General features: G+C 36.2%; 1 protein-coding gene across 4 annotated transcripts in view; it reads right to left on the bottom strand.

The window, feature by feature from the left end:
• Positions 1 to 17,662, bottom strand: part of CEP120 (centrosomal protein 120) — a 37,867-nt gene extending 20,205 nt beyond the window's left edge. For 2 of the 4 annotated variants that reach the window (XM_042012839.1, XM_042012842.1), the window contains exons 1-13: positions 17,455 to 17,662; positions 16,136 to 16,292; positions 15,094 to 15,208; positions 14,115 to 14,256; positions 11,857 to 12,005; positions 10,567 to 10,764; positions 8,284 to 8,511; positions 7,821 to 8,028; positions 6,914 to 7,024; positions 5,489 to 5,666; positions 3,341 to 3,490; positions 2,369 to 2,551; positions 23 to 119 (exon numbers count right to left, since the gene is read on the bottom strand). In XM_042012839.1, the coding sequence (XP_041868773.1) occupies positions 23 to 119; positions 2,369 to 2,551; positions 3,341 to 3,490; positions 5,489 to 5,666; positions 6,914 to 7,024; positions 7,821 to 8,028; positions 8,284 to 8,511; positions 10,567 to 10,764; positions 11,857 to 12,005; positions 14,115 to 14,256; positions 15,094 to 15,208; positions 16,136 to 16,292; positions 17,455 to 17,506 (1,968 nt within the window). In that variant the 5' untranslated portion in view covers positions 17,507 to 17,662. Of the gene's footprint in view, positions 1 to 22; positions 120 to 2,368; positions 2,552 to 3,340; positions 3,491 to 5,488; positions 5,667 to 6,913; positions 7,025 to 7,818; positions 8,029 to 8,283; positions 8,512 to 10,566; positions 10,765 to 11,856; positions 12,006 to 14,114; positions 14,257 to 15,093; positions 15,209 to 16,135; positions 16,293 to 17,454 lie in introns of all 4 variants that reach the window. The other 2 variants (XM_042012840.1, XM_042012841.1) reach the window with 2 other exon arrangements.
• Positions 17,663 to 17,754: the final 92 nt, after the last annotated feature.

Below are 17,754 nucleotides of genomic sequence, written 5' to 3'. Positions count from 1 at the left end.
AAAAGATTTATAGAAAATTTACTTGAGAAGAATCTGACACCATAACTTCTTGAACTTTCACAAGCCCGTAGTCTTCCAAGGTGATGGCATACGAAAGCTCGGCTATTCTGCTACCTGACCTGTAAATAACATTAGAATGTTATTTTAATGAAAACTGTCTAAAGATACAGAAAGAGAATTGTAAGACAACATACAAACCAGCAAAGCTGAAATCCTACAAGTTCTGTGCAAGCTCAGAATCTCTAAACAGTTTCCTGTGCCTCACATGTTCTCCAGTGTATATTTTTAAGTTAGGGGCTAGTTTATGAACCCACAGTAAGCTTTCTGACTTAAACAGATAACTTGTCTTTGGGAACCTATTTAATTAACAGATTACTATAATCAACACATCCCTGCAACAAGGGAATAACCCAAAATTCTACCTACAGTCTTATATCTGAACGATATAACTGTTCATACAGGCATTGCTGCTGACTTTATCTTAAGATACTTGTTAAATTTCTTTAGTTTTGCTCTTTTAGACTTTAACAGTAACCTACTAGTTATCCACAATATAAGTAATTTAGCCTATCATTTGTGGTAAAACATCCTTGGATTACTAAAAAACACATTTCTGGAAGCTTCAGCACAGGGAACTGGCAACCTTAAATCCACTCAGAGGTTAAAATATCTAACGATGCCTAGATAACAGATATTTTAATAAATTAATTTGAAAGTAGTTGTGGCTTCTGCTTAAGAAGAACAGTTTGTCTCCAACTGCCTCATCTCTAGTCACAGTCAAAATGTAGCAAACAAAGACAGTCTTTTGCATACAAAGATATTAAGAGAAGGAACACACTGAAGTCATGTAACTGGAAATTTTATCAAAAGTCGCACATGAAGGTACACTGCAGTGTAGACCTTGGTCAAAACAAAACCTCTCGTTTCAGTGATAACCACTCAGTAAGGCAAAGGCAATCACACAACCACTTGGCACCTGGAAGCTGCAGAACGTATCAAGCAACAAGATGCTGCAGGAATTTACCATAGCTGTAGTTTTCACAGAAATTCACTTTCAGCAAATATAAATAGTCAACACTAAGATGCTTTTTACAAAGGTGCAGCCTTCTACAGTTATTTGCAAGGGGGAAAAAACCCAGTAAATTGCTTGTACTTCACTTAAGTTAAAATAAATTGCTGCAATAAATTCTTACAACTTTCCATCAGTCACGGACTAAAAAAGGAAACAAGATTCATATTAACAAACCTCAGAAATCTGAGTAATTAAGTCTGTTTAACATACCAGTGTAAAAAGAAGGTTACATGAAGAAGAGCGAGGATAAGAAGGGGTCAGCACAGCAAAACACAGACCTGGTAACATTTTGAGAATGCCATCTAGTGGTTATGCTTTGTGCAAAAGCAGGTTTCATTTAACCAACAGTAAAAGTATGAACCTGAATGTATAGTCAGACCTTAAAGTAACTCTTCACAGAATCAGGCCATGCTGGCTTTCACACAGAAGTTTAAACAAAGCCAGAGGTCAATTTTCTATTAAGATGGGAGGGGGGATACCAGTCACTAACATGAAATTTCCTGTGAGTTAAATATAACATGCTTTTTTAATCTGTTGCATTAGAGGTTTAAAACTGACCTCAGTCTTAATAGCAATTACATTTATTTCTAAGGGCATAAACAAATTTCATCATTACACAGAAAACATGAGGGTATAGACACTGATTGCGAACACTAATCATCTTCAACAAGGACACAGGACAGAAGTAACTACAAATTAAAAAAAAAAAAATAATAAAAAAAAAAAAAATATATATATATAACCCCATCACTGTCCTGTGCAAATGAACATTTGTCTTCAGACAGAAGGCTAGCTAATACTGCTCCTTCTGATGTAAACAAGCTGAAACCCCTGCTACTATCCTGAAACAGGAGACGTCTCAATTTTCTGGATATATCTGTCCTCCTAACTTTCACTGAAGTAGTTGCATCTAAAAGCATACTACGGACAAACAATGGTAACTATTTCCTGGAATATTAGCACTTTCTGTAAATAAGTAACTTAGTCAAGGAAGTGCCTCAGTACCATTTTTTTCAATTATTTATTTCTTAATCTGTCTGTGAAGTTTAATTTACCCAGGATCATGATTATGTAAAGGCTTATTACAATGACTGTGGTAGTAGTGTGGACATCGCATAATATGAATTGTGGCATCTCTTGCATGCCTACTCCCTCCCCTCCATACTGCAGTACTCCACAGCCTGTTTACCTATTCAAAAGGCTAAGCAGGAAGAGCTGGCCGTTTTTCAGAGAAATACTAAACAAACAACTCCACAAAACTTGCTACAGAGTAAAGTATTTTTTAAATAGTTTTACCCTTGTGGTGCTGTGACACTGACTGTTTCATTACAAGTCTGGCGCCAGCATTGTTCACCATTCCCACCCAAGAAGCGGGTTTTTTCTGAAGCCAAAACATTTGAAAGCTGAAGCCTTGCCACCCCTAGAAGTAAGTCTTTGGCTGTTTTATCCTTGTGCCACAATTCAACCAGCAGAGGCAATCTGAAACAAAGAAGTGATCTTAGTGTCAGGCATCAAAATGAAACAGGAAGCATTTTTATTCAGAAGAACCTCATGTTCTAAAAGTACCTTTCCAAATCAGTGATGGTTACAAATGTCAATGAGATGGTTTTAGTGCCTTCCACTTAGAGGAATGAGACCGACTGACTCTGTATCTTCTCCATCACGTGGGTCAGTCAGATTATCATTCCTTTCTTCAATTATTAGGGAATAACAATGTTATAGTGAAAGTGACTGACAGAATAATACTAATGCAACTTGATCATCTCCATTTATAAATACTTACAAATTAATTTCAGCCATTGTCACTTAAAATACACCTCCCTCCATTCCTGCTTTCAAAATACCACTATTTTTAACATCTTAATTATTTATTGAAAGCTGATGGAACTACTGGGAGAACTGTTTCACAGCCCTTAACATTGTGAGCTGCTTTCCAGGTACCTGCTGTATTTTCAAAGATATCACATAGTCATTGCATATTAAAAAGAAAAAAATTACATATTTCAAGTAGTACTTTGTCAAAAACTGCCACTGCACTTGTTTCTGTAAACAATAACACCTAAGTATGCAAGTGATAAAATCAACAACTGTAGGATTCCTGACTTTAAATGTAATTAATAGAGAAACTGGAAGTGTAGGCTATTAAGTATTTATTGGCATTAGCACTTGAATTATTTACTAAATTCTAGAACTGACAATCTTAATGTAACTGCATTTGCTACAAAACCTAGAAAAGTGTAATTAAGATAAAAAATTGCAAGTCACTACCTGAAGAAAGTATCTTGAAGCTGATGAGGCATAGTTGCAAAGTCAAATGCACAATATGACTTTGGAAGAAAGACTTCCATGTTCTTTCTGACTTCTACAGGTGGACTTGTCATAATAGGTGCTGCACTGCCAAAAAAAGGATACGAGTACCTAATAAAAACAATAACAAAAATAATTAGTCTATAAATAGATAACTTTTCTCATACCTTCTGCAACAGGAAAACCAGTTTAGACATCATGTACTAAAGAATGACTTATATCCACATGTGCAAAATTTATACTAGTACATACAACATTAGAATTTAGTGCTCAAGTATTCATGTTTTCATTTACTTCAGGACTAATCCAGCTTCTTAATATTGGCTGTTGTTTCAACAAAGAGCTTTAAGAACCTGTATGTTCACAACCAGATGAATTCATATTTTACTAAAACTCTGCAATTATTACATGAAGTGAGCAGAGAAATAGAAGAAAAATTTATATTCACACATAGATTGTCACTTGAGAAAATTTGTAACTATACTTACAGTTAAGACTAGACTACCATGCAACAACTGATAACTAAGTATTCATATACACAATGTCAGAACCATTTGAAAATTTCATTAGCTTTTAATCTCCACAGTTTAACTGACTAAAAGGAAAGTCAAATCATTTTACCAATATAACTTAAAATGTGGCCTGAAACTACTCTACTGGCACATTTCAGTGTATGATAAACTGTAAAAAAAGGGACGGCTCAAATCTCTTAAACTTCATTTTGTTCAAACTGGTGACGCCAGCTGTCAGCTAAGTTCCTAATAAAATAAAAGCTGCATCAAATGATGCCACTATATATAAAAATTGCATACTTCACCTTTTGTGGAGAGTTGCTGAAAGAGCTTGTTTAGACTGGAGTAAAATAATGCTTCCAATCTACAGTGAATATGCAGTGTTTTACCCTGCAACCTTTCTTAACATTTATGTATCTAGATGTTTCTCCACTTTCCTGCCATGTTCATCACTGACTACAAAAATTCAAGTGCATGAAACAACAAAACCAATGTATTGTTACTGTTCTGAAACAAATTAATTATTGAAATGTTATATGAAAGATTCTATGTGACAAAATTCCAACCATTTTATGTTGCTTTCTACATACTATTTAGTAATGTAGCCTATACAGAAAGACATTAATGATACACTCTGTATTATAATATATATATATATATATAAATATTCTACCCCTACATCTCATCCACACCTTTTCAACCTAGCTCAGACAAAATCTAAACCCCCAAAAATCATCACCACAATTAGACTTCCCAGTGACCAGTTAAAACTGTATGAATCAAACTCAGACAGAAAAAAGGCAGAGCAAATGCAGAGGCACCTCGCTAGCCAGAAATATTCAATTCTTTCAAACTGAATCACCATTCAAAGATACTTCATCACAAACACCAAAAGTGCCCTAATGGAAACAACACAAATTGTAAAACGTGTTGTTAATCACTGAATTCAATAACTAATCAATCACCACCAATAACTAATATACCATAAGCAGAATTTCTTTTTTAAGCCACCAAAATCATCTCTGTATCTACAAGTCTCTCAGAAGATAATGCATTTACTATACTGATTCTTCATGAAAACTAGAATGTTCTGCTTTGGATTCATGCACAAACCAGTGATCTGTCTCTTACTATAACACTAAAAAGAGTTCTTGGTAGAACATGGAAAACTACCAAAAAAAAACCAAACCAAAAACAAAAACAAACAACCAAACAAAAAAACCCCCACAAAAAACAAAACAAACAAAAAAACACAACCTGCACAAAACCGAACAAAAAATCACTTAATTGATCAGCTGGAAATGCAGCCAGAAAGTAACATGAAAAGTAGTTCTCCTCTTCCATTAAAGACTGATGTTTCTTGTCGTCCAAGCTCAGACATCCAAGTGACATTTAATACAAATTACAGTAAAAGGTAAAGTTTTACATATCACTAAACTGAGCATTAAAGATGATGAGCCAGATGAACATTCTAAAGTATTCTGCTACTGAAAATCAGCTATGTAAAAGGCATGAAGAAGCATAGAAGCATACTGCCAGCAATCACTCAGATTATGAAGGCTTTGTATTTACCAAGAATAACAAAAACAAATTGTACCTTAAAATGCAATTTATTGGAAAACCAACTTCCAGACCACGTATACTTCTTAAGTCTATTGAAAAGCAAAAATGGTGAGAGGCTGCTGGAATGACAATTTTCTGCGCTGACACAGGCTCAGAAGAACTGGACACACCCGCAGGGTTGGGCTGAGATATCGCTACTGGACCACTATCAGCTGAAAACATGAAAGACAATTCATGTGCATTTTTTATAACTTGTTCTGCCCAAAATAACAAAATATATCAAAGATTAGTGTCACACTTTAAATGCATGTAGAGAGGTTGCTTCCCTAAGAGATTTCAATTCCTTGTAAAATAAATGAATACTGTGAAAAATAACCACTCCTTCTGTAAGTTACTGCTTCTGAAGAAGAAACACCAAAAACCCAATATACTTTAAATTTTCTTAAAGGATTGTAATTTTTTTCCTCTCTTTATTATTCTTTGAAGCTATTAACTCACTGAAAAAAGTTTACCCTAAGATCAAAGACATTGAATTCTTCAGAAAGATGCTCTAAGACTTCAGTTTATATTAATTGTTCATAGCCAACTTGAGGGCATGCATAAGAAAAAAAAAACATTTTTAGCAATTTAGGGGCTTTTTTAATTAACTAACTTCTTTAGGAGAATTACAAAGACAGGTTAACAGGTCAATTACAGCGCTCATGTAAGGCAGCATCAGCTATTAGCCTCAAACCCAGGCTTAGCTATTGTAGCAAACTAAAATGTGCAAAGCACATCTGCTTCTGTCACAGAACCCATCCACTGTGACATCCATTTTATAATTTAGGGAGCAGAAGCATCACTGAGTGCCTGTCCAATTACATCCAGGCTTCTCATATCCTTACAATGAGACCCAATACTGCCTTCAAAGTGCAATGCATCAAACGACAAGTCCCACGGGCAGGTCTCCAAAAGGTGTTCTTGAAAGGTGAGCAAGACATTTTGTGTAAGTCTTCAAGGGCTATTTGGGCTACCAAGCCCCTCCAAAAAGAGGGATTGAAAGTGTCAGGTAAGAACTCAACTGCCTTTTATAAATCCTACTTGTTCTGATACTTTCTTCATAATTATTTAAAGTGTTTCCACTTTTGTCATTTTTAAAGAAATGCATCATTACTAGCATTGACTTTTATTATTTTCCTCCTTTTCATAAGTGTTTTGTTTGCATTAATAGTAACATTACAAGAAAGAAGAATGCTGTAATAATTCAACATCAGCTAGTTAACACAACATAGGGATGAAACAATTTTAAGTGATGCAGGTAAGATGTCAGTAGATTGCTTGGTGCAAAGAAGCATCTGGAATTTTAAGGTCATCGCAAAACAAAAAGTACATACAGCTTACTGTTAAAATTCATTTGAATTGCTACTTGACTATAGTCAAATTTCATTTAATGTACTAAAATCGATAAATTTTGCCTTACTGGGATTTTGCACATCTAACTGAGGTGACTTCGCTCTGCTCTGCAATTTCAAAGCTGGAAGCTCTTCAAGACACTGTTTGTTAACCTCTTGAGGGCAGCCAGCCACCAGACCTGAAGGACAAATGTGAAATGGCATGTTTTACATCTTAGCAGAACAGAACTATAAAATTACTATTACTATTAATAAAAAAAGCACAATCCTGGATTTCCTAACCAGAGATTCAAACCAGCCGCTGGGTTCACAACACTTTCTTGCTACATTCCATATAAAGGACTTAATCCTCACTTAGATAAGATCAGTTAGGATTAAAAGAAAATTTGGACAAATCCTGAGAGCCTATTCTACGGCACAGAATTTCCTCTACAGAACTGGGTGTCTTCAGGACAAATCTCAAAAGACCAGCAATATAAATATCATAAGAAAAATAAGTCTGCTTTATTCACAAACCATCTCTTAAGAAGATTCATGTTCAGTAATGTCCAGACAAACAACATTTTTTTGAGATTTATTCTATTATTATAGTATTTCTTATCTCTCTCTGTTCCTCTTGCACTTTTCCATGACCCAGGTCTCAACTTAGAAACAACTCTTCCAATGGCTCAGGCTACCAAATCCAAACTAAATGATTACATAAAAACAAACAAAAACTCAGTTGATTGGTTTTGTCCAGGAATCTGTACAACAGGAACATCTGTCTTCACAAATTATTATCCACATAGTAAATTCCTCAGAAAATTTTAAAATCCCACATTACCCCTGCTATTGTATTTAATAAATGTTAACATTAGACCATTTCATCTCATTGAGGAAGTCAGTTTCTTTCTACCTCATGAATATATTATAAAGGAATAGTACATGATCCAAGACCACACTTGGCAACTGGGCAAAATGTTATATACCACATACCCCTTTTCTGTGGTTTTGTGCCTTTTTCAAACTTAAGACTTTCCACTTCACTTTCTGTTGCTACATCTTCTTTTGAAGAACACTGGTCAGCTTGAGGTGGCACAGTTTGGGATCTCTGCTGCAGGCTCTCTGTTTTTCCACTAACAGGTGAAAGAACTTTCTCCTGTGGCTGTTTGGGTTCAGTCGCAGCATTTAAGGGAATCAAAGGCTGAATGAAATTATATAGTTTTCTTATTGATCATGGCTAGCACTGAAAAATTCTGCCTATGACATTTTCATAATATGAGATTATTTTTCAGACATAGAAAAATGCCAACGAAAGGATTATTTATATAAAGCAATTAATTCTTTCACTTTTTTTTTAACATAAAAAGTAGTCAAATATTCTTTAGAAATACCAATAATTGTTTAACGTGGAATTGTGCAACACTGTCTAAACCAACAATGAATGGGTAAGACATACCTGGGTAGTCAAGCTCTCCCTTTGAAGAATTACAGATACCCCAACAGCAGGAACCAGATCCATTGGCAGTTGTGGCAGTTTCTGTTTAGCTCTATTTGGCGCAACAAGGACAAATGGTCCTTCTACTGCCACAGGGTGTTGATCAATCTCCACATTTCCTTTCTTCAGTAGTCCAGACAGGGGTACTTCAGTGCTTCCAAGAGAATGGTCCCCACAGCAAAGATGGATCTGTACACACACAAAGGTGCTAGAAAGTAACTGGTATGTGTGATACCATCTGTGCACTCTCCACTAAAGGTACCATAAATACAACAAGTTCTCATCCCTAACCTAGCCCCTGCATACTGAGAATAAGAACAGCTAAGAAATGGCAGTTTTGAGCAGGTAGGATTTGCTCACCGACAGGACAGCAGCAAATCACTGACTGCCCTTCTGAGAACCTGTTCTATCATTCCTTCTGTAGGATAAATTCAGTACTCTGTGGCTTCTAAACACAGCACAGATTCTTGCCCTTAATGTATAGGCATATAAAATGCATGACTGCAAAGTAAGGAAAAAGGTACTTGAAGGCTTTGTGCAGATATTAGACACCACTTAAGTAGCAAGGATTTTTGGAATTAAGTAAGCGTGGTTTTAATTCCTGGTAAACATCGTTATTTGAAAACTTGACTCAACTGTTTACTCCTTACACAGCTTAATGTTTACACATACAAGTAAAAGATGGATCTTAAAAAAAGCAACACTCTAAAATAGGACTACTATATAGATTACTAAGGTAATCTGTTTTCCTCAAAGTCACTCTTCGAAACTTACGTATGAATTTGCTTTTTGCCAAGAGACTTCAGTTTTGATTTAGCAGATCAGAACACTGTATTCCCATCCTTAACATTTATTGCACTTAAGGAAAACTGTCATGCTAAAAGGTGTCAGCTGCCAGTATACATACCTGTGCGTGTATATACTCATACATACACACAAATAAAGTCATACAATACGTATATATACACAGCCAACTCTGGCAACTAGCACCTTTTACAACTGAAGTCTTCATTTCTGGAAAAATACATTAAAATTAAGAATCAGAACACAGTGCTCTGATCCTGTATCCTAAATTTTAAGGAGCTGAGTGAGAAGTCAAAAGAAAGAAAACTGCAAATCAAAATGTGGATCTGACTGCACAAGAACTTCTGTTCAAAAAGTTGTTCTTTACACATGATGCAAACATGCATAATTCCCCATATATGTACATATGTATCACATATGCTATATTAAATACTTTAAGACTGTAGAGTAAGATTAAATTCCAAACACCAGTGCCTATGTTTCTCCAAAAAGACTTAAAGTTGAGGCAAAAAAAAAAAAAAAACCAACCCTGAAACATTACAAGATTTAAACAAAAACATTCTTAAACCACCCTGGATAAAAACCCTAGAACGGTCTGTATAAACTTAAAGAAAAATAACTTTTAAAAGGTCCAGATCCACAACTTACTTTGTATAATTAACACTGTCTTATTTACCAGCTACATCATCAGAAACCCTATACCACCATCATTTAATGAAATAGCCTCTTGTTTGTAATTAGTTTGAACCATGCACAGATTGCCATAAACACTAAGTACTACCTGATATTTAGAATCATAGATTAATTTGGGTTGGAAAAGACCCTTAAGATTGGTGAGTCCAGCTGTTAACCTAACACTGCCAACCCACCACTAAACCATGTCCCTCATTTAAAGGCAAGCTAAAGATAAGCAATATCCCGTAACAGCCCAAATATGTCCGTAGTGTATTTAGAAAGTGTTTGGCTACAGAGCATGGAGAAAAGATGGACCTCCCTTATTACTCACGAAGAGTGCTGAGGACAGTGATTTTAGAATTTAGGCAAGAGTGACCTGAGCAGCTGGCATGGGATTACCATAGGTAGCACAAAGCAGGACTCTGGGTTGCAGATGGTCTAATTGCAGTGCAGGCCCCAAAGCACAGAGCTCTTGAGAATATACCAAACTCTTTGGGAAGATCATATTTCAGCAACACCTTTTATCATGACATGTAAACCAGCTCGTTGTAATAGCAACTAATTAAAAAGACAGCACTCCACCGGGGCTAGGAAACTTGCTGCTAAGGTTTCCCTCATATCAGCAAGACAACTTATATTTGAGCCAAAATACTGTAATACGATCTTAGCTTTGGAAACAGAAATGCATCCCAGATACAGCCTGTGATGTATTGTATTTCTTTAATTTTCATTATTTTCATTCACATTTGAAATGAAACAGCTTACCTGCAATTTTGACTGCGCACAAAGATAAACATGAAGAACTTCTACTGTGCTACGTATTCGAACTGAAGCTCTTTCTGGCTCGAAGTTTGGATTAATTAAATCAGTGAAAGGTTCATTTGTGACATCATTTCCCAGTAATGAGTAGTAGAAAAAAAACTCAGGTTGTAGATCAGGGAGCTTCATAGTACTAGGAATTAACTGAAAGAGATGGAGAAGACAATAATGTATCTCTTTCTTTTATGTAGAGATAAAAGTAGTTCTGAAGCATTAGCTTGGAAGTTAGAGTTTAAAGTGACCAGCTGACCTAAATCCTAGCTTGCACTCCACAAACAACTTTTATATTAATACTCAAATCAAAAATGTTTTACTTTTCTAAAGTAAAAAAAAAAAGCAAGCTTTAATTTACAAGCATAACAACAACTTGCAAAATATTCTGAATTACCTTTAAGATTCATCAACTCCAGGGGCTGTAACTCACATTATTTAATAACATCAAGCACTGCACAAATACTCAGAAATAAGCAGTCCTTCATAAAATATTTCCAATAGAAATAATTCAGATTAGATACTGTTTTATAATTTATGTGATTGAATAAAAGACTGAAACAGACAGCTACTCCATCCTGTAGCCAACTGCAGCTATGAGTTCAACGCCTAGAGAGGCACAAGCCACCCCAGAATGATCACAAATTTACATCTCAAGGCCCTATAATTCTGACATGGAAAATTATTTTGCCTGAAAAAAATAAAGATGACAAGACTGAGGAGAGTTTCATATACCTTGAGTTCTAGACCAATTAAGAGCATACTGTCAGTACAGCATGAACACAGCAGCTGAGGTCTAAAGCTGAAACAATCATTAGCATGGCACTTCATCCCAGCTCTAAGTCCTTCCCTCAGGCAATATATGAACTCTGTCTTACATACTTGAAAAGTATTTCACCTTGTTTGAACTTCAGTGCATGGGCACCACACTGAAGACTGGTATTATCCATACACACACTTTTTTCACTATATTGCAGTAGAAAAGTATGCATTCCATAAGAATGCATAATTTAAAGTAAATACAGCTTTAGCACTTCAAAAGAATTATATTTCATCTGCAGTCTGATATGTTAAGGACTTCATAAAGTTTTAAAATGAATATAAATTCACTATAGGACAGGGTTATTTCTTGAAATAAACTTAGAAAACAATAAAAAAATCCTAATTAGAAATGAAGAATGGGAGGGTGAAAATACTAATGTGGGATAATACTTCTTAAGAACCACACATAGCAGGGAAACAGACCTGCTCCAACTGTGTGGCAAATGCAATGGTTACAGACAAGACAAAGTGTTCTCTGCAATACTCTGGTGGTCCAATTTGATGATAGCCCTCTTCTTCATTCAAGACTGGCACAATACTTTTAGGGTCTAGTCCGGGAAAAAGGGTGAGTACTAAGAGAGAAGAAATAAACATAAATAATTATAATAAGCTCAATTTAATAAACATAAGTCTTTATAATTGCTGCAGCAATCTGATACATAATTGCAATTTTATTTTTAAGCATTACACATGGACATTACATGTGGAAAGAAAAATTACAAATAAAGATCTCAATGCCTGGTACCAAACTATTGCAAAACTCAAAAATACGTATACTTCAGTATAGCTACAAAAAATTTGGAAATTAACTTCTATTCACAGATGTTATATTGAACACCATGCTAGACAGAATCCTAGTTCCTCTTTTTATTTGTGAGTAACATTACAGTGACTGGAAGTTTATTTCATTATGCTAGAGTCTACCATACTCTTTCTTTACTTTGTTCATTAAAGAAAATGCAAGGCAGTAACTGCATATTGCAACCTGTTTCAACAAGTATGATATGCCATTCCACAGATCTTTATAATGTTTCATTCAAAGTCTTTTCATCTGAAGTCTTCAATGCCTAAAACATATTCTGTATTCTGGTTTGCTAGTTTCTGTTCTATAGTGCCAGTAATTCAACACATTTCAAAGCCCTCAGGTTACACCAAATAGAAATAATGACACAGCATTTTGTGAACAAAAAAGCTCCATTTCAAATACTGGAAGCTTTACACAACTTAAGTCAGTAAAGAAAAAAAAGGTATATGAATACTAAATGGAAAATTACTGGACTAGACTAGAACTGGGTAATCCAGCTTTCTCATACCAAATGCCTGGAACATTAACTTTACAACTGCGAAAACCCACAAGTTTGTTTGTTTTTCTCCATTACATAAATACGATATTGACTAATTTTGACATGAAAGGCAAAAGCTGGCAAACTTGTCTGTAGCAATTATTCCACAGAAAACATCAAGTGAAAAACAGTGCTGAGTGAAGGCAGAAGGTTCTTCCTTTATTTTTTGCCAGTGTCATGAGGGATAGGAGAACTCACAGGCATAAAGATCACACGGGAAGTGCAGACTAAGGAATCATTTACAGTTGTTCCTTGCCTCCTCTACAAATTTTACAATATGGAAAGTTCCCTGTGTTTTGTTGTAAACCTGAAAGAATGGAGTAAGCTCTGCACTTACATGGAAACTTAAATACTGTCTTAAGCAGTTTTGAAAGGCAGCCAAGTCAGTGAATTCTGGGCCAGAAGCTTGTAAAACACTTACTGCTACTGACCACTCTGTTTTTACAAAATCACAGCCACAGATCATAAGCAGAAGTATTGTGAAGTATGCAGGAGAAAATGCACTAGTTTTACCAAAAGGCTCATTTTTCAAAAGTTAAGTATACAGGCATTTGGGTGGGGGATCAGGGCAAGATGGAATTATGGTTTTGTTTAAAGGCTCTTTAAATCAAGTTTCTAAGACCTTGTTTTTGTTTTTTTAAAAACTACTAACTTGCATTAAAAAAAAAACCAACAAAAATATGCAGATGAAAAAGTGACTTAAAGGCACAGCACACAAAGACACCTACTCGTGCTACCATTTGATTTCCAATAGATTTTTGGCACATTTCACTAATTTCTTCTGAGAGAAATGAACAAGAGAATCCAGAATTGGAATGAGTCCCAACAGTAAGCAGATGTTACCACAAAAAAAGACCCTTAACAAAAGAACATGATTTAAGTACTGAAAGATTAGAAAAAGAACCCACCAAAAAAAAAGCCACCAAAAAAGAAGCAAGCCTACCCAATAAATTAGACATTTTACTACCTTACAGTTCCACCCCCAAAGTACTTCTTACACTCTGTAAAGAAGCTCCTTTCCTATTTCTTTCATAACTTTCTAAAGCCCATAAATATGAGTAAAATGCCCAAGAAAGTTAACTATGGGACCCTGATTCTCATTTTAAACATCAGCTGGTTTGTAACTTGTCCCCCTAGAAGTCACACAACTACCACAGTAAAGACTCCTTGAAAAATTTACTGCCAAAAGGAACATTAATCAGCTGTAAAGGATTTGCATCGGAACAGATGTGAAATTAAAATTCTCTTGACACTTAAAACAACACAGTTGAAACAAGTGATATGTCATCTGGCTCAGGAAGATTTTTAATTCAAAGTGAGTGGTATTATGTCACTTACCCTTCCCTTCTCTAGAGGGTGCCTCTTTTGCTTTAAAATCATGGACCAGTGCTTTTGAATCTGTCTCCAATGCAACACCAAGTTGTATTTCAGGCTTAAATTTAGGGTACTTGTTACCAAGCAAAGGATACCATTTAGGTGTCTACATAGTAAAATACAAAAATAAGACCCAAGAGTGTTTAAAAACCACAGAAAAAAGATAGTATTAAAGAAAACTCAGTCTTAATCTAGCACTTCTACTTCATCATCTACAGAAATACACTTTGGTTTTTATTTCTAAAAGTTTGGTCTGTGTAGTACACTATTGTACTAAAAAATCTGTAGGATGGTTACTGGACAACTAGCTGAATATTCCAATTTTTTTCCGCTGACTTGTACAGCAAAAAAGTTAGAAAGAGAAATATACCATAGATCTTAGAAAACCTTTAAGTCTTCAACTGTGCATAGTAAATCATAGGCACTGAAAATTCTCAAGAAGAGCGATGTCAAAATAAGACACCACGCTCCTCGGATGACCCATATCAAAGTTATATTTTGATCAAGCTTGATATAAGAGTATGGGCTAATTAAATTTATATAAAAAATTGTATTGTGCTTACTCCATGCTGTATTAAAAAACAACTTAAGACTTGATTTGATGATGGAGATTCAATTGGTCCATATTTATTGCTTAGATAAATTTTTCCAGTTGATTAAATAATGAAAGGGTGTAGATTAATTGGCTGCTAGTACTCCAATTATCCAATTCAGAAATAAGCAAGATTAGTACAACAATTTTTGCATTTGCACATGTTCTCAGACTCAAGATATCTCTCCTCCAAAGAAAAGAAAAACCAATAAAATCCCCCATACATGATCAATCAGTCATACTCCAAAACAAAACTCAAAAGTTTAGTCTGTGCTTTAATTCAAATTATATTGCCTGTAATAGCATTGCTGCCAAAGCATAAATTTTAAATCTTTATGCCCCATAACATACCTGTTTCTTGTCCTGTGCAGCCCTTAAATCCAGTACAATGTAGCCTATATTCTCTTTAGCTGAAGATACAGGATCCAATGCAAAACACTGGAGCTTGATAGGTGTGCGCTGCAGCCTGAAAAAGCAAGTTAGTTGAAATACTAAATATAAAATGTATCTGTGCCATTAGTTCTCAAAGATATTTCATAACTTTCCAGCAAGCCAATGATACAAAGCTTGTTATATAACTAGTTTCATTGTGTCGGAAATTGAATTTATATTGAACATACAAAAACTCATCAGTGAGTGAGAGAATGAACAAGTGGTTTAATTTTCTAAAATTAAAGAGGAGTGCATTGGAGCCTCATAGTCTCAAGTTCTATTAAAAAGACATTAGTGACAAATAAATACCTCATCCACATAAAAGAAATAAGCACAGCACCTCACAAGAAATTTGAATTACACTTGTAAGGGCATCTTAAAAACAGGACTTGTGGAGAAGATTTTTGGGTAAAGCACCTAACTACTTCAAGGCACAGATAAGATGTGCAGCACGTGGCACATGCAGGCATCTTTCTCTGTCAAACAAAGATGATACAGCCTTTTAAACGTCTTTGTTTGTCATAATATTACAACCTGTAAGTCGTAAAACTTGTGAAACCAAATAACGGTTATGGAAAGGTTCAATTTCTAACCTTATTTCCTTGACATTTTCAAAAACTATTTACATAGGCTTGTCAGGTTTGAAATTAAGTTAATTTTGTGTCACAGTACACATAAGGAAGCTTGACTCCAATGTTTGAATTACAGTGTTATTAATTTGTTCTAAGCACCTGTGGGTGTTTACCTTTTAGAATTTTTAAGCATCGCTTCTCTTGCCACACACTACCTTTTTTTGTACATTACCTCAGTACATTTTTTAACAACATTATGGTAGATAAAAGTAAAAGAAAGTTCAAAAAACCAATTCAGATGACAGTAACAAAACCCCTGTATTTCACTAACTGTAAAGACAAGAAAATTGAAGTTTATCTGCAGATAAGAGTTGACTTTTTAACATTACCTGTGCTGATGAAGCGCTTTCCTACCAAGCTCCCAAGCCAATTCTGTAGCAAATTCAGGCTGATCAGTATGCTCTACAGGATCAGTAGCCAGCTGTTCACCATCTAACTTGGCTTCAACTATAAGCATGTGCTTGGGTCGTTTTGGAAAATAGCGCCCTGTAAAAGAGTGGCATTGCACGGCCATCACTAAAAAAGAAGCAGGTGCTCAGATTTATGCCATAAGCCAATCAAGCAAAATTAATTTCCCGTATCATCTTCCCTGCTCTGTTCTTTAAAGAAAAAGTGTTTGCCCTATGCAGAAATATGACAGAACTTAAAACGAAACAGACTACTTGTGAAGAAACAAGAAATCAAGTAACAAAGAAAAAAGAAAAAGTAGCAAGCAATTAGAATGATTTGAGAAATCTGTGACTGGCAATAAGTAAGGGAGCAGGTGAGAGAAAGAAAGTGAATGTTTTACTTCAAATGAAGATGTTATGACTGTCCAACACCAAAACAGAAAAACACAATCTTATAAAAGTAGTGAAACGTGTTTTTCCTGCCACTTGATGAAAAGAAAAATTATTACCAGATTAGGAGAGTGCCTAAAACTGTATATGATTGGTCCTGGGTTCAGGATCATCCAATATTCTGGTTTGAAATGACATGAAGAAGTGAAAATTTACTTATATCATAGCGTGGGGAGATGATACTACAGGCATGTCAGACGACAGGATCTTATTTGTAAGCTCCTCTGGCAAACTACATAAATGGACATAATAGGATACATAAATAGAGATAATAGGATTTACTTGACAAAGAGAAAGCATTCAGCCAAAACAACCCAAAACCCCACTAATCTCCAAAACAGCCCAAAAATAGAAAAAGACACCCCAATAAACAACTCACACACTAATTAGACGACAGCAACTAAAGTCTGTACAAATACAAGATGAAGAACAACTAGCTATACGTTCGACACAACACGACCAAAACCAGCTTACAACAGATTGCTAAGAAGGGACAGAAACACCAGAACACCACTTAAAAAACCCCCCAAACCCTCAGGAAATGATGGTTACTTTTCTCATTCATTTAAAATAAAACATTTTGTAAATACCTCCAAGACCTAACCGGGGGTAGCCAACCCCAGCCTTAAAATACGTACGCCCAAAGCTTTGTCAATAAAATTGGTTTACTCAACGCTGCTCGGCTTAGCCCGCTCAGGCCACCAGAGAAAACACCTTGGAGGCAGCGACCACCCCTCATCTTCCTCTCAGCATAGAGGGGACGCGCTGCAGCCGGGAGGCCGCGCGCCCCCCCCCCCCCCCCCCGTTACCTTCCAGCACAGAGACGACGATCAGCAGCCGATCGGCGGCGCTGGACACCATCTCCCCGCTCCGCCCGGGCGCTGCCAGGGCCAAGAAGCGCGGCCGCTCCCGAAGCGGAGCGGAGGGAACCAGGAGCCCTCAGGCCGCTCCTCCCGCGCTGCCGCCACTCGCCGCCCTTTTGCCGCCGCGGAGCCTTTAAACGCCAACCGCCGCCGCTTCCGCCCGGCAACGCCGGCCCCGCCGCTTCCGCCGCCGGCTCCGCCCCGCACCGCCCGGGCACCGGCACCGCCTCGGCCCCGGCACCGCCC

This window comes from Corvus kubaryi, unplaced genomic scaffold, assembly GCF_017639235.1.
Source record: "Corvus kubaryi isolate FWS band 111438036 unplaced genomic scaffold, C.kubaryi_AGA036_p1.0 split1-37296, whole genome shotgun sequence".
In the NCBI taxonomy this organism is placed as follows: Eukaryota; Metazoa; Chordata; class Aves; order Passeriformes; family Corvidae; genus Corvus; species Corvus kubaryi.
Note: the sequence above shows the minus strand (reverse complement) of the source record. Positions and strands in the feature narration are given on the sequence as shown.